Source organism: Quercus lobata, chromosome 11 (assembly GCF_001633185.2).
Source record: "Quercus lobata isolate SW786 chromosome 11, ValleyOak3.0 Primary Assembly, whole genome shotgun sequence".
NCBI lineage: Eukaryota > Viridiplantae > Streptophyta > Magnoliopsida > Fagales > Fagaceae > Quercus > Quercus lobata.
In genome coordinates, this window is record NC_044914.1 from 32,332,307 (window position 1) to 32,359,047 (window position 26,741).

Genomic DNA, 26,741 nt, shown 5'->3' on the forward strand with positions numbered 1-26,741 from the left:
ATTATTTGAAAAATAAATTAGAAAAAATTGCAGCTAAAAAAGAATTTTTATGTTCACAACAAATTCTTAGTGGTAGATTGTTACTAATTGTTATTAATAGGCAAAAAAGTAATTTTAGTAGTGAGTTCAAATTAGAACTAGGAACGGCTTACATCTAAGATTTATTGTGAAAATGTTGTGGATGTTTTATATATGAAAGTATAAAAAAAAAACTACATAAAAAATAGTACAAAATAAAGAAAAAAAATGAAAAACCCAGCTAAACCAACAATTGGTAACCGAAATTTTTTTTTTTAAAATTTTTTGATTAAAAAAAAATTAGAGGGAAATAATATTCAAAATATTTTAAAACTACCATCAAGAAGAAAACGAAATGAAACAAAACAAAACAAAATTACGTCGTAGTTGTATATTACTGGCTGCCTTACCCTTTGCCCTTCTCCCAAATCACTGTTTCCCTTTGAAAGCATTTTCAATATTCCAATAGTATCGAGAGAGAGAGAGAGAGAGAGAGAGAGAGAGAGAGAGAGAGAGAGAGAGAGAGAGAGAGAGAGAGAGAGAGAGAGAGAGAGAGAGAGAGAGAGAGAGAGAGAGAGAGAGAGAGAGAGAGAGGTTTTGCCCAATTTCCAACAATGGAGCACCCAAAAGTGCAAGAGGTATCTCTCGATCTCTATATCTATGATTATGTGTAGGCATAGGATTGATGGTGTTGGTGTCGGTGATGGGTTGGGTTGGGTTGGATTTTTTTTAACCCACCATGGTGGGTTGGGTTGAAAAAACTTCATAACTTGACCCATGCACACCCCTAAATACAAGCATAGACATAGTAGCAATATCAAATACAAGCATGGACATAGCAACGGTGCTAGTGCTATAGTAATAGTCCCACTCTCTAGATTATAAAAAAAAAAAAAAAAAGTCCCTTTCTTTCCCACTGTTGTGAAAATATATCCACTAACACAAGATTAAAGAAGAGAGAAGAAAATAATAGACACAAGGTTTTACGTGGTTTAGCAATTGCCTACATTTTACAGGCGGTTACAGAGAAAGTTCCACTATAAAATAAGGAGATTACAATAGTAGCACACTAGTACTCTTTCAAGACTTAGCAAGCCCTAAATACACACTTGGCTTTCACACACCAAGAATAGAGCACCCTATTGTATTTGCACTAGTCTTGTAGAACTACACTTTCTCACACACGATACAAATTCAACTATTGCTTGAACATAGTATACTTGTATACTAGCTAGAAAGGGTTGGTTGTGTCATGGTATACAAGTTCAATTCCAAGTAGGACATAAGGTACGTTTGGTACATTGAATGTAAATTACATTAAGAATAGTAATCTTTTATAACTGGAAATAGAAGACATTGTAATGGAATAACTATTATTATTTATAAGTTTGGTTGTTACATATAGAAAACTTGTAAAAAATGATGTATAAGGAAACTTTATATTTTTTGAATTAAAAGCTATCATGTGCACTAAGGAATAACTATTACATCCATTTTAAAGAGGAATGACTATTTTTCAATTTAAAAAATAGTTATTCCAATATAATAATTAATCCATGTAATAAAGATACAACCAAACAACCAAATTAGTATTACACATGAATAACTATTCCATTATAAGAGTTATTATAGTACTAAATGTATCCTTAATGTATTGTTGCTCACTGCTAACACAATCCTAGTTTAAATAGGATTCAGTTTTGGATTTTTTTTTTTCAAAATAACATCAATTTTCAAACAATTTTGTTAGTTAGTATTGTTTTCAAACTATTTAGGAAACTAACATCTTGAGTCTTTTAGACTCAAGTTCATTGTAGCAAATCGAGTATGGAGGAATCGATTTCCAGTGGAAGTCGAGTCTGTGGAAATTGATTTCTAGTGTAACTCGAGTATTAGATACTCGAGTTCCTGGTTTGTACAAATAAAAAAGAGAAAAACAGAGGAAAACGACCTTCGCTTGAGGAATCACATGTTCGTGGGTTCAGTCCAAGTTTGGGTTTGTGGGTTTCGCCATCTGGGTTCGTGGGTTCGTCGCCAAGTTCGTGGGTTTTGGGTTTTGTTGCTTGGGTTTGCTGCCTGGGTTCGCCAGTTCGTGGGTTCACTGCTGGGTTCATCAACTGGGTTTGTGGTTTCTGTTTTCAGTGTTTTGATCTCTTGCTTTAAATGTTTTGCTGACTGTGGTTGTCGTGGATTTTTTTTTTTTCCAGATGTCGTGGATTTTTTTTAGAGGGAGAAGAGGAAGAAAAAGAGACTGAGGTGTTTCGCCGACTGTGGTTGTTGTGGGTTTCAGAGGGAGAAGAGGAAGAAGGAGACTAAGGTTTCTTGGGATTTCTTTTGTGGAAATAGTGTTAAATACTCGAGTTACCCGTGAATTTTAATATAAATCGAGTCTATGATACTCGATTTGCTACAATAAACTCAACTCTTTTAACCTTGAGATATTAGTTTGCTAAATAATTTAAAAACAATGCTAACTATAATTTAAAAACAATGCTAACTATTGTTTGAAAATTGGTGTTATTTTGAAAAAATCCCTCCGGTCTCTGTCGTTTAATTAAAAAAAAAAAAAAATCGGTCAAATACATCTTGACCAAGAAGCCCCCGACTCAACACCCACTAATCCTCCTTGACACTTTGTCCCTCAACCAAAAGATCTTTCCCCTTTCTTTGTGGCTGCAGCTTATACACATCCACAACCATAAGTGTGTCCACTTCACCCAGCTTCATAAAAGTAAAACCAATCTCTCTCTCTCTCTCTCTCTATCTGTGTCTATCTCCAATGGCAGAAAATGTAGCTCTACCTCTTCTACTCCCAAACCCACCACACTCAAGACCCATATTCCCCAACAACCACCACACCCAGCACCACCCTCCATTACCTTCACCACCACCACCACCCATATCCCCTATTATCCAAGACCTCCTTCTTCTCCAAAACCCCAAGACTTCCTCACGCTCAGAGACCAACGCTCGGTCCCCAGTCCCCAGAGCCCGCAACCGCATCGGCAAGTCTCGTGACCCCAACCGTGGCAAGCCCTGGTCCCACCGCCGCCTCTCCCTCAAAGGTCAGAAAATTCTTCAAACTCTCATGGACCCACTTTTTGATTCTGCTAAACTACATGAAGTTTTGCTTCAATTTTTTGAGCCATCATCTCAAGAGAGAGTTTTTTCTAGTGTGGAGTCCTTGTCTTTTGATGTGTCTGGTATAATAAAGGGTTTAAGGTTTAACAAGAAACATGACTTGGCTTTGAGTGTGTTTGAGTGGGTTCGGAATCATAAAGATTGTAAATTGATTTTGAATGGCTCTATTGTTGCTGTGGTTATTGGTATTCTTGGCAAACAAGGTAGGGTGTCAGCCGCCAAGTCTTTGCTTCACAATTTACAAAAAGATGGGCTTGATATTGATGTTTATGTTTATACTTCTTTGATAAGTGCTTGTTCTAGTAATGAGAGGTATAAAGAAGCCGTGATGCTTTTTAAGAAAATGGAGGAAGAGGGATGTAAACCTACATTGATAACTTATAATGTGATTTTGAATGTGTATGGGAAAATGAGTACGCCCTGGAATAAGATTATGGATGTTGTTGATGGCATGAAGAATGCTGGGATTGCCCCTGATTTGTATACTTATAATACGCTTATAAGTTGTTGTTGCCGTGGCTCTTTGTATGAAGAAGCAGCTGCGCTTTTTGAGGAGATGAAATCAAGAGGGTTTACACCGGATAAGGTTACTTATAATGCGTTTTTGGATGTTTATGGAAAGTCTAGGCGGCCAAAGGAAGCCATGGAGGTGTTGAGAGAGATGGAGTTGAATGGGTTTGCTCCTAGCATTGTGACTTACAATTCATTGATATCGGCATATGCTAGAGATGGTCTGTTGGATGAAGCAATGGATCTTAAAAATCAAATGGTGGAGAGAGGGATTAAGCCTGATGTAATCACATACACCACCCTTTTGTCTGGATTTGAGAAATCTGGGAAGGATGGGTCTGCGATGAAGGTTTTTAAGGAGATGGAAAGTGCTGGGTGCAAACCAAATATCTGCACCTTTAATGCCCTTATTAAGATGTATGGTAACCGTGGAATGTTTGAAGAAATGATGAAGGTCTTTGAAGAGATTGGTCATTGTAGTTGTACCCCTGATATTGTTACTTGGAATACTCTTCTGGCAGTGTTTGGGCAAAACGGAATGGACTCAGAAGTATCAGGAGTGTTTAAGGAAATGAAGAGGGCGGGGTTTGTGCCTGAAAGGGACACCTTCAACACCTTAATCAGTGCATACAGCAGGTGTGGTTCTTTTGACCAAGCCATGGCTGTTTATAAGAGAATGCTGGAAGCAGGGGTTGCTCCAGACCTTTCCACCTACAATGCTGTTTTGGCTGCACTTGCCCGGGGAGGACTTTGGGAACAGTCTGAGAAAGTACTTGCTGAAATGAAGGATGCTCAGTGTAAACCCAATGAGCTGACATATAGTTCTTTGCTTCATGCTTATGCCAATGGCAGGGAGACTGGACGTATGTGTGCTTTGGCAGAAGAGATATATTCTGGTGCAATTGAACCCCATCCTGTGCTTTTGAAGACCCTTGTTTTAGTAAATAGTAAAAGTGACCTTCTAACAGAGACCGAGCGTGCTTTCTTGGAGTTGAGTAAAAGAGGGTTTTCACCTGACATAACTGCTCTCAATGCCATGGTTTCTATATATGGCAGGAGGCAGATGGTTACCAAAACAAATGAGATTTTGACTTTCATGAATGAGAGTGGGTTCACTCTGAGCTTGACAACTTACAATAGTTTGATGTATATGTACAGCCGCTCCGAAAACTTTGAGCGAGCAGAAGAAACTTTGAGGGAACTTTTGGAGAAAGGAATAAAGCCTGACATAATTTCATATAATACTGTTATTTATGCCTACTGTAGAAATGGTCGGATGAGGGAGGCTTCACGGATATTCTCGGAAATGAAGGATTCTGGCATTGTTCCAGACGTGGTCACTTATAATACCTTTGTTGCTAGCTATGCTGCTGATTCCATGTTCCCGGATGCCATTGATGTGGTTCGATTCATGATAAAGCATGGATGTAAACCAAACCAGAACACATACAATTCCATTGTAGATTCTTACTGTAAGCACAATCGTCACGATGAGGCAAGCATGTTTGTTAACAACCTTCATAAGCTTGATCCACATGTTTCCACGGCAGAAGAATTCAGGTTATCAGAACGTATAAGAAATAAATGGTCTTAGAAAATTCTCCTCTTTAAATGGATGACAGTTTGTCCCTTGTTTTTTAGCTTCTTACACTCTAATCAATCCAGTCCTTTGTTCTCTCTTTTCATGCCCGTGTTATATATAGTTTGGGCAGGGAGATGAGGAGAAATCAGATGGTGTTGTACATAATTATGTTCTTTCTCTGGGAGCTTAAAAGAAGGATTTGATTCTCGACATTTAAGGCTGGCCATGTACGTTGTATAAATCAGATGACAGAAGAAAAGGAGGGGAGTTGAGTAAATTTTAAGTTATGTATGATTTCCCACATAGCATTGAATTGAAAAACAATATGTACAGTTAACCTCTTGTTGCAAGAAGAAATTCATTTTTTTTCTTCTAATAGTTCTGACAAAGTTTTGGGCTGTAATTTATCATGTTTGCAGATGATTGTTTATGTGAATTTAATTTTAATGAGAAATGGATTAAAAAAAATGTTGTAGTATTGACAATTGGGCTTAGATTAAAATTTTCAACTGATATTTAATCATGTGAAAGATAGAATTAATCTTGGTATTCTTCTTGTTCTGGTTTAATATATATATATATATATATATATAAATTTTAATTTTTAATTTTTAATATATGAGTAATAGAAATTCATTTAACAAATGCATAAATAAAGCGCTATCCTAGTACACGGGATGTATATAAATATTGCAGAGAAAAGCAACAAGGAACAGAGAGAAAAACTTAACAACTGAAAAGAAGTCATCTAAAAAGTCCATGAAGGTAGTCAGAGAGAAATGATAGGAATTGGAAGTCTACTTGTATAACTGTATAAGGCCTTGAGAAAGAGAAACTTAAAATGTGGCAAAGGTAACTCCTTTCCCTCAAAAGAGCAACAATTCTTCTCAATGATTCCGCTCTTCCTTAATACATCACATGAGGTATGAAGGAGCTATCATCCTGCAGAGAATGTGGTAAAGAGAGTAAATTCTTTTGCTTTATTATTCTATTAGTACATACACTCTGCAGTTAGAAGTTCTTTTCTGGGCAATTATTGTTGCTGTTATATTTGCAGACTGCTACATCATCAGACTTCTGAATGTTTTGTTTTTTCCTGTCATGCTTATTTGGATTTTGGAGCCATGCAGGGGATAAATTGATTCAAAAGCCAGAAATGTTGTGTTCTGTGGCTAGTGAGTGCAAGAAATGCTTGCAGGAGGATGTTAGATACGAGTTAGCATGATTAGAAATGGTTGTAATCATACTTTCTAAGAGTTCATGACACAAGTATCTACCTGCCTTAGAGGATTTTGTTAATTCCAGAAAATTTTCCATTTCACGGGGATATAATTCTGTTAGAAAAATCTGTATTTGAAAATTTGGGCATTTTCTTGGATTATTCAAGTCATTTTTGTATTTTATCATTTGACATTCACTATTGGTGCATTTTTAGAGCATTTGCTTCTTGTTGATTTTATCCCTGATGAATATGGAATTTCTAATTCTTTCTTGTTCAGATAATGGTTCACTGATATCCAGAAAATGCCAACAACAAATATGGGCATATATAATAGTAATACTGCTGGTTTTGTCACCTTTGATGATTTCGACCAGTTGACGTCTGTTCATGTTAACTCTAGGGATGAACTTTTTCTAGCAAGTGGGTACTCAAGAAATGTTGCATTGTATTTGTATGACATAAACAGTGGAAGATGCTTACAGGTGTTCACTGATATGCATCGAGAGCATATTAATGTTGTGAAGTTTGCCAACTATTTTCCCTCACTTTTTGCTATACTGCTTGCTTCAAGCTCTAGGGGAAATGTATGTGACGGTTTGCTTCTCTCCAGATGATCATTATCTTCTTGTGTCAGCTATGGACAAAAGAATTCACCCAAAAAATGGCTCAAACACTAATAACGACATGAAAGAGTAAAATAAAATACAAAGAATGTGTATATTTATTGTCATCCAAGTCCAAAAGTGATTCAAAAAAACTAATAATGTCTTTCATGACCAAAAGAAAATTAAAAACAAAATGATAACAACAAATAATTAACAAGATAATCAATGACAAGGTGCTAAGGAGAAAATTCCTAAAGTATACACTTCTATAAGATTAAGGAGTGCATTTATCCATAGAAGAAGGCATTACCATAATTTTCCATACTATTTCCTGTAGCAATTCTTTTTTTGTTTGCTGAATTCTTTTTCTTTTTTTCTCTTAGACTCTCTTAGTAACCTTCAATTCTAAATAACTCCACACTTGAATCTCAAATTTTTATTGTATTTGTTAATTTGTAATTTTTAGTTATGCTCATCTTTGTTAATTATTAATTGTGTTGGGCAGTTGGTAATTTCATTGCGGTGGAAGGCTTGACTGATTGTTTTTTTTGTTGTTGGTTTTTAAATTTTCTTTGAACAGAAGAAGGATCGAGTAAAAAAAAAAACATGTGCTTAACATTTCATCAATTTTTTTTTTTTTTTTTTTTTGGTGGGAGACACTAAAAAAAATAATTTGTAAACAACCTAAAATAACATGCCAATTGTATCAACGTTTCTAATTTTCATTGGGTTTGATGTACTTATTTTCTAATAAAAAAAAATATGCTAGCTTAATTATTTGAAAAATAAATTAGAAAAAATTGCAACTAAAAGAGAATTGTTATATTCACAAAAAATTCTTAATGGTAAGTTGTTACTAGTTATTATTAGCGGGTAAAAAAATAATTTCAATAATAAATTTAAATTAGAACTAGAAATAACTTACATTTAAGATTTATTGTGAGTATCAAAAAGATTTATTGTGAAAATGTTATAAAATTGTTATAAACATTTTATATATATATATATATATATATATATGAAAGTATAAAAAAATAGTACAAAATAAAGAAAAAAACAGAAAAAGAAAAACCCAGCTAAACCAACAATTGGTAACAGGAAAGAAAAAAAGAAAAGAAAAGAAGAAGTTTTGATTAAAAAACGTTTTAGGGGGAAATAATATTCAAAATGTTTTAAAACCAGCACCACCAAAAAGAAAACGAAAGGAAACAAAACAAAACGACGTCGTAGTTGTATATTAGCCTTGGCCCTTTGCCCTTCTCCCAAAATCACCATTTCCCTCTCACTCTCACTCTCCTTCTACATACATACATCTGAAAGCATTTTCAACATACATCTGAGAGATCTTGCCCAATTTCCAACAATGGAGCACCCTAAAGTTCAAGAGGTATCTCTCTCGATCTCGATCTCGATCTTTATATCTATGTTTATGTGGTTGATTTGATTGTGTTGGTGTTGGTGTTGCGCAGATTATAGAGAAGCAAGTGCTGACGGTGGCGAAGGCCATGGAGGACAAGCTAGACGAGGAGATCTCGGCACTGGATCGCCTTGACCTCGACGATCTGGAGGTGCTCAGAGAAAGGAGGCTCCAGCAGATGAAGAAGATGGCCGAGAAGCGGAGCCGTTGGATCTCCCTCGGCCACGGCGAGTACACCGAGATCTTCTCCGAGAAGGACTTCTTCTCCACCGTCAAGGCCAGCGATCGCGTTGTCTGCCACTTCTACCGCGAAAACTGGCCCTGCAAGGTCCTTTTCCTCATATATTTTTTTATTCATTCTTTTTTCACTTCAATTCTACATTACATTATTGTCCTTTAAACTTTAATATTTGATTATAACCAAAAAAAAAAAAAAAAATCTTAATTATGCGATAATGTCTAACAAAAATTGAAGAAACTTTGTTAATTGCTGAATTTGAAATTTAAGAGACATTGCAACTGATCTCAGACTTTATGATGGGAAAATGTGCGATTTACCAATGACTAAATAAATTTTATTGAAAGAGATGATTACTTCATGTTCAAAATGAATTATTACAACATATCAAACCAAAAAACACAAAGTCAGTGTTGGAACAATAAAATAAGGTTACAATGTGGGTTCTGGTTAGTTAAATCAGTAAATTTTCTTATTGCGGAATAAGAGATTTGGGGTTTTGAATCTCGTCTATACCAAAAACTGATTGGTGTTTTGGCATGATGATAACGAGTAAAGATATTATGGAGCGGATGCGGTAAGTTGAAATTCTATCATGTAAACCAAAAAAAAGAAAGTGTAAAACGCCTTGCGGGAGGCCAATTTAAACAATGTGTGGATTAATAGGGATTTCAACGCCCTATCCTCCAAAGTGTGACTATTATATTCTCTCCATACCAGCCACATCAAACATGGCAAAGTAATATTTTAAACCTCTGAAGAGTTTCCTGAACCAATATCTTTACTCAAACAATAGGATAGCTACTATTGAGGGCACCACCCATTGAACCCCAAACACCCTAAAAACTTCATTTCACAAAGCATAAGTAGTCTCACAATGAAGCAACAAGTGGTTTATAGACAGAGACCCTCTTGGTGAGGTTATCATAGGTAATAATCTGATGTAAGACATCTTACCCCAAGCTGCAGTTTGGACAAAGGACATCCTCTTTGGGGCCTTAACACACCATATACTCTTCATATGGAATGAAGAGGCATTAGTACCTCTAAGAGCCTAGTAAGAATACATCAGACTTTGCCACTGCCTTTGCAATCTATCACCTTCCTCCTCCCTAGGCACCTGTGAATAAATAAGACCTAAAAAGGAATTCGCCTACTTTAATTCCCAATGCAATTTACATTATTTATTTAATTTTTTTAAAGGAAGGATAATAATAGCCATGTGGTTAATTAGAATATGGTATATTCGACATGTTGTCCAGTTCACATTTTATTGTTGAAACTTGAAAGAATTGAAATTTGATGACTAGTGAGCCCGTATATGAAGGGACCTTACTGGAAGGTAGGTTTTGATCTAAGAAAAGCACAATTTGTTGTTATATTTATAAAACGGCAGTGAATATGGATTACGTAAATGTATGTGTATATATGAATTTGAAGAGAGTGGAATCTATGATACTGTATAGAGTTTGGAAAGATTTAAACCTTTAAAAGTGCAGCTAGTGAACTATGTCTCACTCTTAGTCTTATTTTAAGATGCCATGCTTTTAAATGGATACAAGCAAAAAGACCATGTTAACATGTTCATATATGATAATGACTCTAAAAATTTAAAGGATGTTGACCTTGTTAATAGACTGACTGAGCAAAATACTTGGTTATTTGTTTAGAGTTTGTTTGTTTTAGCTTAAAACATTAGCTTATTTTCATTGCTAACTTATGTACCGCTTTTAAAAACCTTTCTTTTATACAGTTTTTTTTTTTTTTTAAAACCAAAATAATCTTATCCAAACACGCTCTTACGTAGAAATTTTTTTTGATGCTTTTAAACCTTACATTAAAATGATTGCATTGTGGGGAATATTTTCCTTTCAATTCATTCCATGTTCACCCTTTTGGAAAGTATTGCTTTGTACTGGGTCCTCTTAACTCTTTGATACTTTGGTTCTGTAATTCATATAATACTGCACAGTCACATTAGATAATGTTGTAATGCTGTTTAGACATCTTCATATTCTTTCTTATTATTTATAAAAAAAGAATTGTGGTATGTTTTGGTATGGAGTGCAGTCTCTATATCTTGCATCCTTAACCAAAATTTCCTTAGGAATGAGCATATTATACATGGCCTTGAGCCTTGGCTGCTAAAGGTTGGTGTGGGTATTTGGTAGACCTTTGACATGGGATAGAATTGGGACTTATCTATGTGTGCTTGTGGTAGGTCCGGGGTTTGGAGAATTTGAGAATCTAGGGTTAAGGTTCATGAACAACTAGGGGGTTGGTGGGGAAATAGGTAATATTATATCTAGGATTGCAAAAAAGGTGAGAAGTCAAGAAACTAAGATCGCATCTACCCACAAGCTGTGAACAGGAATGTGAATAGTGATAGAATGCCTAGGAGAAGAGAAAATGTGTGGGGGGGGGGGGGGGATGCCAAGGTCTAACAAGACTCAATATTTGAAAATTTTTTCCATTAATCAACTCAATCTATTCTTTGAATACATTGGGCACAAATATATTGGAACTCTTTCTTGTACTAGTAGCATTAGGATTAGGAAAAGGTTTAGCTCCAAACATGTTTAGAGCCTTGGGCTCCAACCACCAATAAGAAGATGATATTTGTCTCGTCAAGTGCAATGCACATGACTCACTTAGTTAGTTGGGCTAAGTGAGTAATATGTATATGTATTTGCACGTGACAGGAATTGACGTAATCATCCTATTGGTTGTTGGAGCCCAAGGGTCCAAACATGTTTGGAGCCAAACTTTGCCCTTAGGATTACTAATTTGAAATGGTAAAGCAAAACAAATAAGGTATTAAAAGACTAACTTATTCTCAAATCTTACCAATCAAGAAGAGTACATGTCATTATGCTTTGGTACTGATGATGATGCATTCTAATTGGTACATGTGACAAACGTGTAATTAGTCAATGAGTGCTAGCTCAAATGACAGTTCTTTTCTTAATAGTGAGACGAAAGGTAAGGTTGTAGATATGAGACTAATGGGGTGCATGCGTAACTTACCAATAAAACACATGTAGTTAAGATTGAAATCTTGGTATGTTGATGCATTGCCTGTTCATGTCAATATTTCCAATATGTAGCTGTAGCATGTATGTGGTTTTAAAGTCTCCTTGTCTGTTGTGTTTCTTAATGTTAGATATGGACAACATGAAAGTAGGATGGCCATTGGCCGATGGCATTTATCTGACCAACATGACCTGATCCAACCCACATCAAAACGACCCCCACACTATTAATAGTTAAAAAATATATGTACTTAAAAGTTGTTAGTTTGATTTTTATTTTTTGTTATTGTTAGACTTAGTTTTGATAAAATTGGAATTTAGGCTTAATTGTGTAGATTCTAATAATTTATTGAATAATGAGTTTAAATAGTTGAATTAAAACCTTTTTTTTTGTTGGGTCTGACAAAATGGCTTCAACCTGACAACCCAACTTGATCCTTGGGTTGGATTAGGGATTTCTCAACTTGAGTAGTTTGGGATGGGTTGAAAAATACCTCAAACCCAACCCAAATCCTACCTGTGTACACCCTAAAATTTTGATGGATTTGAAGAGAGTTTATTATTCCTTTCAAGTGCAAGTATACCGTTTATTCTTATCTCCGTAAAGAGGTTTATATGGGTTACCTTTTGTTTTTTTGAGGTGATGGAATCTTGGAAAGAGAACTGTGCCAACCTTACCCCTTTCTATTCATTGAAGTACTGAATAAGTTTCCTGTGGCATTGATATCTTGAGATACATTTGAGATATAGGGGGAGCCATTTATGTTTACAGTTCATTTGCAGGTTATGGACAAGCACCTGAGTATTCTGGCAAAGCAGCATTTAGAGACACGTTTTGTGAAAATCCATGCTGAAAAAAGTCCATTCTTGGCCGAGAAGCTCAAGATCATTGTTCTTCCAACCCTTGCCCTCATAAAGAATGCCAAAGTTGACGACTATGTGGTATGACGGTGGAAAATGCACATACTTTTTACCGAACCCTCATTTATATTCTTATATGATTATTCTGGTCTTGGGGGCTTTCATGACGTTAGCATTACAATGTCCAATATGATGTGTATCAGGTGGGATTTGATCAGCTTGGGGGGACGGATGAGTTCAGCACAGAGGAACTGGAGGAAAGGTTGGCTAAATCCCAAGTTATCTCTTTTGAGGGTGAATCATCTCTAAATGCATCTAGATCTGGTTCACAAGCCAGGAGTGTCAGGCAAAGCACAAAGGCAGACTCATCAGATTCAGAGTAAGCCTTTGTTGCTGCAGATTGTGATCTAATTTTGTCATTTGGATCACCACCCTTATTTTATCTTAATAGAGATGAATATTTGATGGCTACCATAAGGAGTGGCCTGGTGTTTTGGAGTTTTGTGTAATCAAAATTTTAGATGTAACCCTACTGTATGTAAAATTCATGCTATCTTCTTGAAATTATCCTTTGGTATTGGAGTGGTATCAGTCCTTGTACTCATGCAATTTCGTAATCTTTTGAAAAAGATGTCTTCCTTATTAGTGAAGTTTTGAAGTTATCTTGTAGGTTCCAATTCGTACACTTTACTGTTATGATTTTCTAAATCTAATAGTATATAGATTACTATGTTATTTAATTTTAAATAACATGACAATCTATACCTCCTAAGATTTGTAAAAATTAATCTAAACAATGAAATTGATTGATTTCAGAGGATCTCTTTTGTCAGTTGGGTACTCCTCTCATTAAAGACCTAGTTGCAAGGCACATAGTTTGGACCTGTCAATCTCATCAAAGCCACAAGCCAACATTCAATATCTTATTTTATTTTAATGATAAATAACATTGCATAAACTTGCTAATCCATACGGACCATACCTTCAATACTTGTAATTCTTCATGAAGTGTAACATTTATTATGAAAAAAACGTAGTTTTCTACCGGGGGATTTCTTTCTATTCAGCCTTCCTCGTAAAATTAGTCCCACATTAATTATTAAAGAGAAAAATGTAAACCATATATGTATTATAAAATTTACCATTCTTTCCAATTATCTTTGATTGTTGAGCTGTCAAGTCATTCGTAGTTTACATGACAATGTAGGATTAATAATCTCCCACTTAGGTTAAAAAAATCAAGAAATTACTTTTTTTTTGAGTAGGAAGAAATTACTTAAAATAATTGGGTTATTTATTATTATTATTTTTTTTCTTGTGGTAAATCCAGATAACATTAAGGAGCAGAATCAACAACAATAGAATTTAGATGACTACGCTTCTCATAATACAAACCTACATTGTTATAAAATAAAAGCAAACATAAGTTCACAAGGAGGATTATCAAAATACATAATATCCTAATCTAGAGTTGAACCTTTTTTGGCCAAAGCATCAGCACATTTATTTGCTTCATGGAAGTAGTGATTCATCTTCACTTGAGGAATTTGGCTAATGAGGATCTTGCAATCCAAGGTATGAGAAGCATGATGTGACTACTACTATATTCCTCAATTATTCAACCAAACACAACATCTATTTCAAGTTCCATTCCACCAAGATTCAATTTTTTCACATTATTAACCCTTCCTTTAGAGCCTATAGCTCTGTATCAACACTGGTAAAGACCCCCAATAGAACGAGTGAAGCCTTTTATTCAACTTAACCTAGCCAATTTCAGGTTTATCTCAATTGACCTTTAAAATTATGACCTGCTTCCTTTTAACCAGTTCAGTTTGAGGGGCACAGTACATAAATCACTAGCCACAGCCCAAAACCTCCCTGTATAATGAATACAATTGAAATGAGAATGGGGTTGTTAATTTATAATGATACTTGCTTCTTCCTTTTTTTTTTTTTTTTTTTTTTTTTGTGTGGTAATTAAGTAGTGATATTTGTTTCTTATTGTGTAAGAACAGAGATAAGAAATGAAAAATACCTTATTCCAGTACCCGCAAGAAGTTTCTACCTAGAACAACTACTCAACTACATTTTACAACACGTGCAAACAAAAATCAGCTACACAAAAATACATTCACTTATCTAAAGCCAAATAATAATAATAATAATAATAATAATAATAATAATAATAATAAATAGTGAGAGTGTAAAATTTTGAGTAAATTGATAAAATAATTAAGGGTTTTACTAACGTATGCTCTTAGGACATATATTAGTAAACTATTTTAGGAAATTTTTTATAAAAAAATGAAAAAGTGATTAACTGTCTTGACAGTTTTTTCAATTTCTCATGAAAACTTTTTAAAAATAATGGTTAATGTATGCTCTTAAGGCATATATTAATCGAATTCAAATATTAAAATGAGGTCAATCAAAAGTTAAAATTGTTCCATTATATATATATATATATATATATATAAAAGTGATTTTCTATCCATAAAGAATAAAGGCAAGCTAAATACAGTAATAAGAAAGTAATAATCAACAAAGAAGTCGACAAATCACATAAATTTAAGTTAAAAATAATAATAACCAAAAATTCAGAAGTGATTATTATTCATTTTAAATTCTTTCTTCTAGAGTTATTATAAAACACATATCTGTACTATCAAATTATCTATCTCACATACTTAAACACAATCCGAAGTTCCCAACTAATCCAATAACTATTAAATAGAGTTATGTTAGGACTGTGTTTATTGTAAATCTACTAGTATTTTCTAGTTTCTTTACCAAAAAAATAAAATTTTATAAGAAGTCTTGGTACTTTGGGAGAATATGGAAATCCTATCAATAAGATACGTAGCATATAGAGACGTAAAGAAATAGATGTGTTTTACCTTTGCAGATAATTACCTTAAGTCCTTCACTTTCTATAAACTATTAAACTCTACTCCTCACTCTCATTCCTCACTTTCACTCTCTTCGGATTCACACACCACACAAAGATGCCGAGTCCACGCATTCTCGTTCTCTCATTCATGGCTCTGCTCCTCTTCTCCTCACTCTCTCGAACCCTCTCCAAACCCAGCGAAGTTGATGAAGACCTGTCATCCCTCGAAAAACTGGAGAGCAAAAGCGAACACACCCTCACTTCTGCTCCGGATCATATCAAAGACGAGCTTTATGAGGAGGAGGAGGAGGAGGGTGAGTTAATGGAACATCCCCGTGCCGATCCCGATGAATGGGACTACCAGGATCCGTACAGGCATAGTCCTCCTTGGTGAAGTTTATGTAGTAGTAGGTGTAGTCAAAGTTACTGTTAAATTATATCCCTTGGACGATATTGGAGTGGTATTAATAATACAGTATGTAATTTATTAGTAGAGTTTCGAAGTTATATTGTGGGTACAGCGATTTTGTGTTTGCTATTTATTCAATGTTGGGACGTTTGATGTTATTGATGTTGGGATGTTTCATGTTATTTTAGTTCTTATTGCAACGCGTATAGTAGTTTGGACCTCTCAATCTCATTATAAAGCCATATAAAAGCTGATCCATACATTCAATACTTAGTTATTAATTCATCTATTCTTATATAATTCAATGGTTGGGATAATTTCAACCCTAAACATCTATTGAAACATAATTGAATTACAAGATTTTTGGCCATACTTTTAATACTTTGCATATTTATTTGGGAATAGTATTCTAATGTTGACTTTCTATTAAGTCTTTCAATACCTTCTCCCTCACCCCCCCCCCCCCAAAAAAAAGGTGTCTATCAATAGAAATTCAATAAAAAGGTGTCTATCAATAGAAATTCAATACCTTCTCAAAAAAAAAAAAAGGGTCTTTCAATAGAAAGTCTTTCTCATAAAACTGAATCCATAGTCCATATATGCTAATCACATTTTTCTTTCATCTTTGAGATGTTTTGACTTTTGAGATGTGAAGTCATTGTTAGTTTACATGAGTCAGACAATTGAGGAGTGATCACTTCCTTAAGTCACATGACAATTGAGGAGTAATCACTTCCTTAAGTTAATTGGGCTTAGAAACTAGTAATTAATTGAGTAGCATATATTTTTTTAAATATGTTTATTGTTTATCATGTCATGGTTTAACTAATATCTTAGGAAATATGTTTGTCAAAATAAAATGCAATTTTTTTTTTTTTTTTGAGTTTAAAATAATTTTATAAGTTTAAATGTTACTATTTTCGCTAAAGAGCTTTTTCTCGTACATGATTATCCATCTTCTTTGCCCTCCTAATTCTGCATTTGATTGTGGAGGAACAAATTTTGCTTTTTTTTTTTTTTTTTTTTTTTTTCAATCACAAGATTGTGGAAGAACAAAAGTAATTTCAACTATTAGTTTTTCGGAAAGTGTGAGAGAGATTGATGATAGATTATGCCAATGGTTTACTGTTTTACACTTCGGGGTCTGTTATTCACCAACTAGTTTGGTGTTTATCTTATATAAACATAGTTTAAATTCAAAACAATTATACATGAGCCCCTAAAAAATTTGTCCCCTCTCAAAACCATCTTGCTATTCCGGCACATGCAGAGCCTAGGCAGTCGTACGTGGAGGCCACCCTTGGGTCTGTTTACAAATTAAATTTTGACGCCACTGTATTTATACAGATAGGTGCATCAAGTTGTGGTGCAGTGGTTCGAAATGAGATGGGGTCAGTGATTGCTGCTCTATCGGCTATAAGGCACCTCCAGTAATGGATAGCAAGGAGGCAGAGGCGTTGGCATGTCGGAAAGCAATGGAGTTTGTGGTGGATGTAGGTTTCTTAAAGATTATTCTTGAGGGAGACAATGTAAATGTTATGAAAGCAATTTCATCCCCATCTATCAATCTGTCTTGGTTGGATCTGATATATGAAGATATTCGATGTTTAGCTGCAGGCCTTAGGAGCTTCTTTGCTAGTTGTGTTCCTTGTGGTGCAAACTATGTAATCCATTTTTTGGCTTGCTATGCTTGCCAAATAGATGATGATATATGGCTGGAAGAATGATCACCACCACCTGCCTTAGAGGCATTGAATTTGGATTCTAGTTTTTTAAATATTGAATGAATGATGTTTGTTTTTGGCTTTGAAAAAAATTTGTCCCCTGACTGGATTTTATTTATTTTTTGAATATTAAATAGAGAAACCTAAAATTTTTAAAATTTAAATTCAAAAAAAGAAGTTATTAACTATGTTTATTATAAATCTACATGCACTTTTAATAGATTAAAAAAATTGTATCAATAGATAATTACATGATATAAAGAAGTAATTCATAAAAATTTATTTAAAAATTTGAAATCTTATCCATTTGTCAATGGTCAGTGGTGACAGATCAAATTTCCTACTACTTGGCCAATTATAAAGTAAAGGATAAGAGAGAAGACGTGTAACTAACAGTGCAAACAAACCCTAATTCTCATTCATCACTTTCATTCTCTTCGGACTCACGCAAACTTCCACACAATACAAAGATGCGGAGTAGACGCGTTCTCTTCCTTGTTCTCTCACTCACCGCTCTGCTCCTCTTCCTCTCCTCGCTCTCTCTAACCTTCTCCAATCCTATCGAAAATGAAGACCCCTTCTTCCTCCAAGAAATGAGGAACGAAATCAAACCCGATATCATCAATGAATGGCCGATCGATGAAGAAGAAGAAGAAGATAATGATGATAACGACGACCAATTCGATTACTATAACAATCGTTATGCCGTGCCTGACGAATGGAAGTAGCATGATCTGATCAGCGCAAAGACAGACTCACTCACTGGTAAAGTTTGTTTATGTAATCAAAAGTTTATGCTTAATTTGAATGGTTTTGAAGTGATATTATAAAATGAGTTTCTTATAATATATTAATATTGTCATACTTAACAGCAATTTTGATTTTGATTTTGATTTTGGAATCTCTGAGGTTATTAAATTTAAGGTTTTAATATCATTAAACATCTTGTTGCAATGCACATAGTTTGGGATCTGTCAATATCATTGGAGGTTTTAATATCTTCATTAAATGTAATTCCTATTGAGGAATAGTATTCTGATGTGGGATTTCTGTTAAGGATTTTTTTTTTCCTGAGAATCCTGTTATGTCTTCCTTATAAAACTACAAGACCCACATTATAAAAGAGAAAGATGTTAATCACATTTTTCTTATAAAGTTTACCATGTTCTTCCCATTTATCTTTCATCTTTGAGATTGTCATGTTTAGTTTACAAGGCAGTTGAGGAGTGACGTCTCCCTTAAGTTAAAACTTCAAGAATTAATTGTGCTTACAAACTAATAAATTGATAAACCTTTTTTTTTTTTTTTTTTGAGAAACAAAAATGGGGGCCTTTATAGTTATATTATACTTCCAGGCAGGGCGCCAGAGGCCTCGGACGGGGTAGCATGATCTTGGGGGCCCGCCTGTACCTTTGTGTGGGGAGTTACCCCACTAAGGATGTCCACCAACGGACTCCTACGGGCAGCGGGATTCGAACCTAGGTGTGGTGCACGAAGCGAATGAACCTTACCCACTCAACCAAGCCCCCGTTGGTAAATTGATAAACAGAGTAACATATTTTATTATTTATGATATATGGTTCAACCATCAAACCTTGATTCAACTACAAAAATCGCGAATAACTTTCCTTTTAGGTTCTTTCTTTAATAAAGTTTTTATATATTGGAAATCCATGCAAGTTGAAAGTACAATGCTTTTATTTGCAGATTTGGAAGTGCAATACTCTTGCTTGCTGTGGGTGGATATATACTACCAAAGAAACCATTGGGTGAGCCTTGAAGCAGTCAAAATATGTTTCAATTTTTATTTTTATTTTTGTAAATAAATTAGCATAACTTTTTATAATGAGGAGTCCCTTTTGTAGGATTGAATGAGACTTGTAATTAGGTGTCCTACTAAAAATCTATTAATTCCCAATAATTAGGTGTTCTACTAAAAATCTATTAATCCCCAATAAATGGTTTCGTTTCTTCCTTATATAGGCCATATTAAATTCTTTTTTGCCATGTGTTTATTCTTTTTTGTCAAGTGTATTTGGATTTGAACTACGAGTTTTAGTTGTAGGTTTTAGTTAGCTCAACTGATAAAATCTCTGATAGTTGTATAAGAGATCTGGGGTTTAATCCCCGCCTATACCAAAAACTGATTGGTGTCTTGGTCTGATGATAAAGAGCTATTATCAAGAGTGAATGCCATAGGTTGAAATTCTCTTAAAATTATGACTTATCAATTATAGACATATCAAAGTGGATCATGCCAATGGTGATTGAACAACATAATTTCTAGAAAAGACTAAAAAAAAAAAAATTTTGGTCTAGATATAAGATCTTAATAATTCTAGTCTAATATTAATTCTTTTCCACGTTCTTTCAATTTGTGCTGCCAAATTTGTTTGAGTTAGAACTTAGAAGCCTTCAAACATGCCTGCTAAACTTGTTCATGAAGAGACTTTTAAAGTGTCTTTTAAGGAAATAAAAAGAAAATGTTATTTATTTATTTATTTATTTTTAAACAAATACAAGTTGATAGTTGCATTAGAACTGATTAAAATAAATAAATAAATAAATAAATAAAGGTCTGATGGATATACTTCTTCTTGAAGGAAGAGGGTTAAGTTGGAAACTTGGTACTAGACCTTTTTGTTTTGTTTTGTTTTTTTTGTTTTTGTTTTTTTTCAAAATTATTCTTATACTCGTTTTTTTAGTCATATACTTTTTTATACGATTTTGACAAAAATGTTGAAGGTTAAAGACTTAATATATAATTCAATAAAAAAAAAAAAATTAGAACACCAAATTACCTTGATTATCTTAATATAAATCACAATACTAAAATAAAAATTCTTACAGTTTTAAAGAAAAATTCATTCATACGGATATGACCAAAATGGTCAAACCAAAAACATCACAGTATGTGCATTGTGATCCTAACTTTTTCAGCTAGATGCATTTTCTGCTATTTCAATAAAAATAGAATCCCTAACTTTTCTAGGCTAACTTCACCTCTGTTATTAATTTCCTTCAATATCTCAATAATTTTCCTTATAAAAAATTTGTAATTTTCTATTTTATAGATAAAATAGAAAGAAAATAAGAGTCGTATAGTTATTGATATAGTTATGTATGTTTCATATTAATTGAATGACATAGTAATTGATATAGATATGTATGTTTCATACCTACTTAAGAATGTAAATATTGTTTTGATAAAATAAAAATGCACATATTCTTATTATCATGAGTCTCATTTTCATTGTACTTTTTTGTTTTTTATTTCTTTCATATAGTTTAAACTTCTTAGAAATTTTTGTTTGATAGAATAAAATACAAATTTTATTTTACTAATTCAAAGTTCTAATAATTTTAAAATAAAATACCTATGAAATCATAATTACCAAAATTTTTAATATGTTACTGTTTTCATTTTGAAGAGTTCGGGCATTTTCTCTTGAATTTTTTGTCATACATAATGAATAATTCCTTCAAAAAGAGTGTGTGAGAGAATGTACCAAAATCTCCTTTTAAAAAAAAAAAAAAACTAAACTAAACTAAACTAAAAGAGAAAAGGTATATTTAATTTTTTTTTTTTGAAAATAAAAGGTATATTTAATTTGAATAATCATACCCCAGGTTAATTAAAATAACAATACAATGAAAGATTAACTTACCATTTACCAACGGATGAAAGAACCATGCATCAAAGTGAACCAGAAAAATTACACTGATTTCCCCCTTGTTGTTGTTTTGTTATTACACTTAAATTTCTCAAAATGTAAACTATTTACACTGATCTCCTCTAAATAACTAAAAAAAGGTTTATTAAAAACTCTGGAAAAAAGGTTTTAAAAAAAATCTTGATTTTCCTTTTAAAAAGGGCATGGATGACAATTTAAGTAGAGGGTAAAATAGGAAATTTAAGATTTGTTTAAACCATTTTTCAGTCATCTAGTGATGGTTCGTATAAATAGTTTGAATTTTATGGGAGGTTTTTTTTTTTTTTTTTTGAGAAATTTTTTTTATGGGAGGTCGTCTTATTTCAAACTAGAGGAGAGGTGAGTGTAATAACAGAAAATCTCGAGGAATATTAATGTAGTTTTCCCAAGTGAACCTTGCAACCATAATTGTCAAGTCTTTTGCTGTCTTATAAGAACTTGAATTGTCACACCATTTTAAAACTGTACTCGACCGAATGACTAAATTGACTATGTAAATTGTTAAAACTTATTTTTATTATAGATATGATAAAATTTTAACTTATTCGATGGAAATAGATTTTACCAATTGAATTAACTGAAGCCTACTTAATTGTTAAAATTAATGACCTAAAATGACAAAATTTAATTTCAGTGAACTAAAATGACAATTCACCAAACTTGCAGTGTGAATAGTATTTTTGTATCAAAAGAATGATTGATAGCTTTGGCCCAAGCGTCCAACAGCTAGGCAAGTTAGTCAATCGTCTAAAGCCTGAATGATGGTCCCCAAATTTTGACCAATAGAGCCCCAAATATTAGTCAATAGACAAAAATAAAAGTTTTATCAAAGATTAAAAAAAATGCTAAAATTTTTACAAATTTTACTACATAAAGCATATCACTTAGATGCTTAAGGAGTTTAAATATTCATCTGGATTGAAGATTAATCCTTCCAAGAGTGATATTTTTTCTCTGTTCCTACATCAGTGAAGCAGCAAATTTTGGATATATTAACATTCAAGGAAGGTACTCTACCTGTCAAGTATCTTAGTCTACCCCTTATTCCTGAAAAATTGTCCTCGAAAGATTGTAAGCTGTTATTGGAGAAGTTGGCTTCTATAGAATCAATTCTTGGGCTGCTAAAAAGCTCTGTTTTGTAGGTAGAGTCCAACTTATCATATCTGTGTAGTTAGGGATTCAAATATATTAGACAAGTTCCTTTATCCTCCCCGCTAAGGTAGTTAAAGACATTGAGAAGCTCTTTAATTTATATCTGTGGAGTGGATCTAATTAGACTGTTCATAGGCCAAGATTGCATGGAAGCAAGTTTATTTGCCTAAATCTGAATGTGTTTTGGGGCTAAAAAGGATCAGGGACTGGAATGAAGCTGCAATCACACTATGCATATTTGGAATTTACTGACTCAAGCAGGCTCTTTATGGGTGGCATGCGTGCACAAATACCTCCTAAAAGGGGAAAAACATTTGGGAAGTTAAAATACCCCTGAACTGCTCATGGGGTTGGAGGCAGATTTTGAAGATCAGAGGGGCTATTAGAGGTTTTTTTCAAATAGAGGGTTGGTGATGGTAGCAAAATACACATCTGGTATGACAATTGGCTCCCTCAAGAAGTCCTTAGTTAAAAATTTGATGCTCGGGCAATTTTTGCAGCAGGTAGTTACCCATCTGTTAAGGTGTCTAGAGTTCTTGCAAATGAGCAATGGCAATGGAGATTAACTTGTACCGGAAATTGGGCAATGGCAATGGAGATTAATGAGGTTAACTTGTACCGAAAATTCCAAAGTGGAATATCAAATATATTGTATTGGGATATCCATGCAGTTTATTTCTCAACAGACATGCAAAACAAACGCAAAAAGATGGATAATATCCAAGCATTTAATTTAAACCACTCTTAGCAATAAGCCCAAGGGAAATGGGCAGTGGGCTAAGAAGACAAAGCTTTATGGATGAGGAGCTCAAAGGTGAACACTCAGATCTATATGACAAAATGGGTTAAAACCCTCACAAAAACCATAAAACAAGCCCAAAAGAGGTTTGTTTATTTTTTTGGGTTTCACTCATAAAATGAATAGATTTATGACGTAATGCATGCATGTGGGTTTCGGTTAGGCTACCAACTAGACCCAAAAGGCCAAAAGCCTAGGTCCTTGGGTCCATGCAAATATTGAATTGGTGTTAAGAGAAGACAAAACTAAGGTAACCTTAGGTGCTATTTTTTAAGTTCATTTTTTAAACATTTAATCATGTGACTACTTAATTAAAAAAATATACTTACATCTCATGAGAAAAAAATTCACATGGCAGAATTTTAAAAAGGGTTTAAAGAATAGTACTTAAGTACTGCACCTAAATCTTACTCTAAGGAAAAAAATAAAAAGGATAATTATTGGTTTACTTATTGGTTATGTAAATTATACACAATTCTACACATTTACAAATTGTGTATAATATTGTACACGTTTGCTTAAGTTTACAATATAAAATCTTACATAAATAGTAAAATGTGAAATAAAAATTTTAGAACCCGTAATGCAAGCATTAAAATTTAGGAATATTATAACAATTTATCCCATTTTTAATAATTTCCATGTTTTTAACTTGAAAATGGTTGAACACCAAATCCACTCTTTTGAAAAAGTTGTTTTTTTACCCTAGCCTCCACATACAGAGGCTTCACACGGTACACTAGAATGCTGTTACAAATGAAATGAGAATAGAGATTGTTGATTTAAAATGATATTTGCTGCTTACCAAGTACGAACAAAGATAAGAAATGAAATATACCTCATTCTAGTTATTGAAATTTGGTAATCGAAGCAAATAATCCTTTCCAGTACCCTCAAGAAGATTGTACCTAGAACAACTCAACTTCATTTTACAACTTGAGCAAACAAGATATATTCAGCATCATTACAAAAAACGCTTTCACTCATCTGAAACCAAAAATAAAATAAAAAATAGTGATGAGGTCATGTCAAAAGTAAAACTTGTTAAGTTTTATGTATATGTTATAGAAAAAAAAAATTTATAGACAAATATTTTAAGTGATATTTCATTATATGAATAATAAATAGAAAATGAAAGTAGATTAAATAATAAGAAAATAATGATCAACAAAAGGAATCTTGTAGAAAAACTCGTCCTTTAAAATAAATCATACAAAACTTTGTTTAAAAAAGATGAATCACTCAGCTAAAAAAGAATAATTGAATTGAAAAGAAGAGTTGAAATGAATATGGATAAAAGTGAGTGAATTATTTATAATCCATAATTAGCTGATATTAATATAAAAAACCATATTAATATTTTATACAATTCAATTATCTATTCAAGATTAAATAAAGTCTCAAATTAATCTAGTAAGTATTAATTAGGGTTATCTTAAGATTGTGTTTGCTATAAATATACTTACATATATGTTTTAATTAAAAAAATTTGTGAAAATAAATAATAGAATGATATAAAGATAAGGCTTAGCAAAAAATTCTTTACAGAATTGAAATCCTATCCATTTGCTATTACTAGTGGTTACACACACAAATCTGTTAAGGGTCTATTTAGAATTCGCTTATTTTGCTAAAACTGAAAACTTTTTGTTAAAAGTGCTATATATAAAGGTAAAAGTTAGTTGAAATAGTATAGTGAATCCATAAATAGTACCAAAAAGTGCAGTGAGATCTATGAATAATAGCAAAACTAAGCTGAATAGTAAAATAAGTTGGTAAAATCAATCATGTCAAACAGACACTAAGGGTTTATTTAGGATTCGCTTATTTTACTATTCAGCTTAACTTTTCTATTATTTATGGGCCTCACTGTATTTTTTGGTACTATTCATAAGCTCTACTATACTATTTCAACTAACTTTTATCTTTATTTATAGTACTTTCAATAATAAGTTTTCAATTTCAGCAAAATAAACAGTATCCAAACAGACTCTAAATGATTACATATTAAAATTTTTTTACTGTTTCACCAATAATAATTTATATATGCATAAGAGAGAGACGTGTTTTACAGTGCATACATATAGTATGATATAACACACTTTTACATGCTTTAAAGCCCTAACCCTACTCTCTCTCTTCACTATCTTCTGACTCAATCACCACACAAAAATGCCGAGCCGACTCGTTCTCATTCTCGGTTTCACAGTCACTGCTCTGCTTCTCTTCTCCTCACTTTCTCTAACCCTCTCCAAACCCATCGAAGACGGCAAAGATAACATCGACCACATAGGCCTGTCGTCCCTCAAAGAACAGGAGCGCAAAAATGAACCTGCTGTCAGCTCAGCTCATGACAATGTTGATCATGGACCCGTTAATGAAGACGACTTCCTTGATGATGATGACGACTATGAGGAATGGTTGAGTAAGGTTCCAAATACAAAGCCTATTATTAGCTACGTTGATAGGAATTAATTGAGGTTTTTATGTAATCAAAACTTTATCCTTTAGATGTTATTAATTGGAGTGGTATTATATATGAATCACTTCTTTATCAAGTTTTGAAATTATATTGTCGTAATTATTAACAGTAATTTTTTTTTTTTTTTGTTCTGTAATTGACGTTGGGATCTTTTATGTCATTAATTTTAGTTCTTATCTCACTAAAGAAGTGCAATATTTTTTAAGGAAAATATATTCTAATGTTCGATTTCTGGTAAATAAATCTTCTTCATATATAAAACTAGCTAGTCCCGCAAAGATATTAATTAATCACATTTTTATTATAATTTTTTTTTTTGATGAGATTTTTATTATAAAATTTAACCATTTTTCTCACTTATATATCTTTCATTTTTTTAGGTATAAATTATTTTTTGGATAAATTGTAAATTACACCTCTACAATTTGGGGGTGATTGGATTTTATACTTTGAAATTTCAGAATTTATATATTACCTCCTGAAGTTTAGGATGTTTGGATTTTATACCCTGATGTTTTAGAACTTGGATTTATTTTTACCACCTAAAGTTTAGGGTTGTTTGGATTTACACCCCCAAATTCAGAATTTGGATTTTACTCCCTGAAGTTTAGGGTATTTGGATTTTACACCCTGATATTTCAGAACTTGGATTTTACCACCTAAAGTGTAGGGTTGTTTGGATTTACACCCCCAAATACTGAAACTTTAGGATGTAAAATCCAAATACCTAAAAACTTTAGGGAGTAAAATCCAAACACTCTTAAAATATAGAGGGTAAAATCCAAATTATGAAACGTCAAGGTGTAAAATCTAGACATCACCAAACTTCAGGGGGTAAAATCTAAATTCTGAAATTTTAGGGTGTAAAGTCAAATTATCCCAAAACTTTAAGGGTATAATTTGTAATTTATACTTCTTTTTTTTAGTGTCTTCAAATTTGGTA

The 26,741-nt window shown here is 33.1% G+C and overlaps 2 protein-coding genes across 3 annotated transcripts; both read left to right on the forward strand.

Annotated features, from left to right (window-relative positions):
• Nucleotides 1–457: 457 nt before the first annotated feature.
• Nucleotides 458–13,288, forward strand: LOC115967583 (thioredoxin domain-containing protein 9 homolog). Of its 2 annotated transcripts, XM_031086704.1 has the most exons (5): nucleotides 458–486; nucleotides 8,398–8,465; nucleotides 8,548–8,823; nucleotides 12,549–12,707; nucleotides 12,830–13,288. In XM_031086704.1, the coding sequence occupies exons 2-5, from the start codon at nucleotides 8,442–8,444 to the stop codon at nucleotides 13,007–13,009; spliced, it is 639 nt and encodes a 212-aa protein (XP_030942564.1). In that variant the 5' UTR covers nucleotides 458–486; nucleotides 8,398–8,441; the 3' UTR covers nucleotides 13,010–13,288. The 2 variants fall into 2 exon arrangements, with proteins under 2 accessions (XP_030942564.1, XP_030942563.1); XM_031086703.1 differs by lacking the exon at nucleotides 458–486 and having other exon boundaries at nucleotides 8,267–8,465.
• LOC115967582 (pentatricopeptide repeat-containing protein At5g02860) lies at nucleotides 2,634–5,629 on the forward strand. The gene has a single exon (XM_031086702.1). It carries the CDS (start codon nucleotides 2,798–2,800, stop codon nucleotides 5,261–5,263), a length of 2,466 nt encoding a protein of 821 aa, XP_030942562.1. The 5' UTR covers nucleotides 2,634–2,797; the 3' UTR covers nucleotides 5,264–5,629.
• Nucleotides 13,289–26,741: the final 13,453 nt, after the last annotated feature.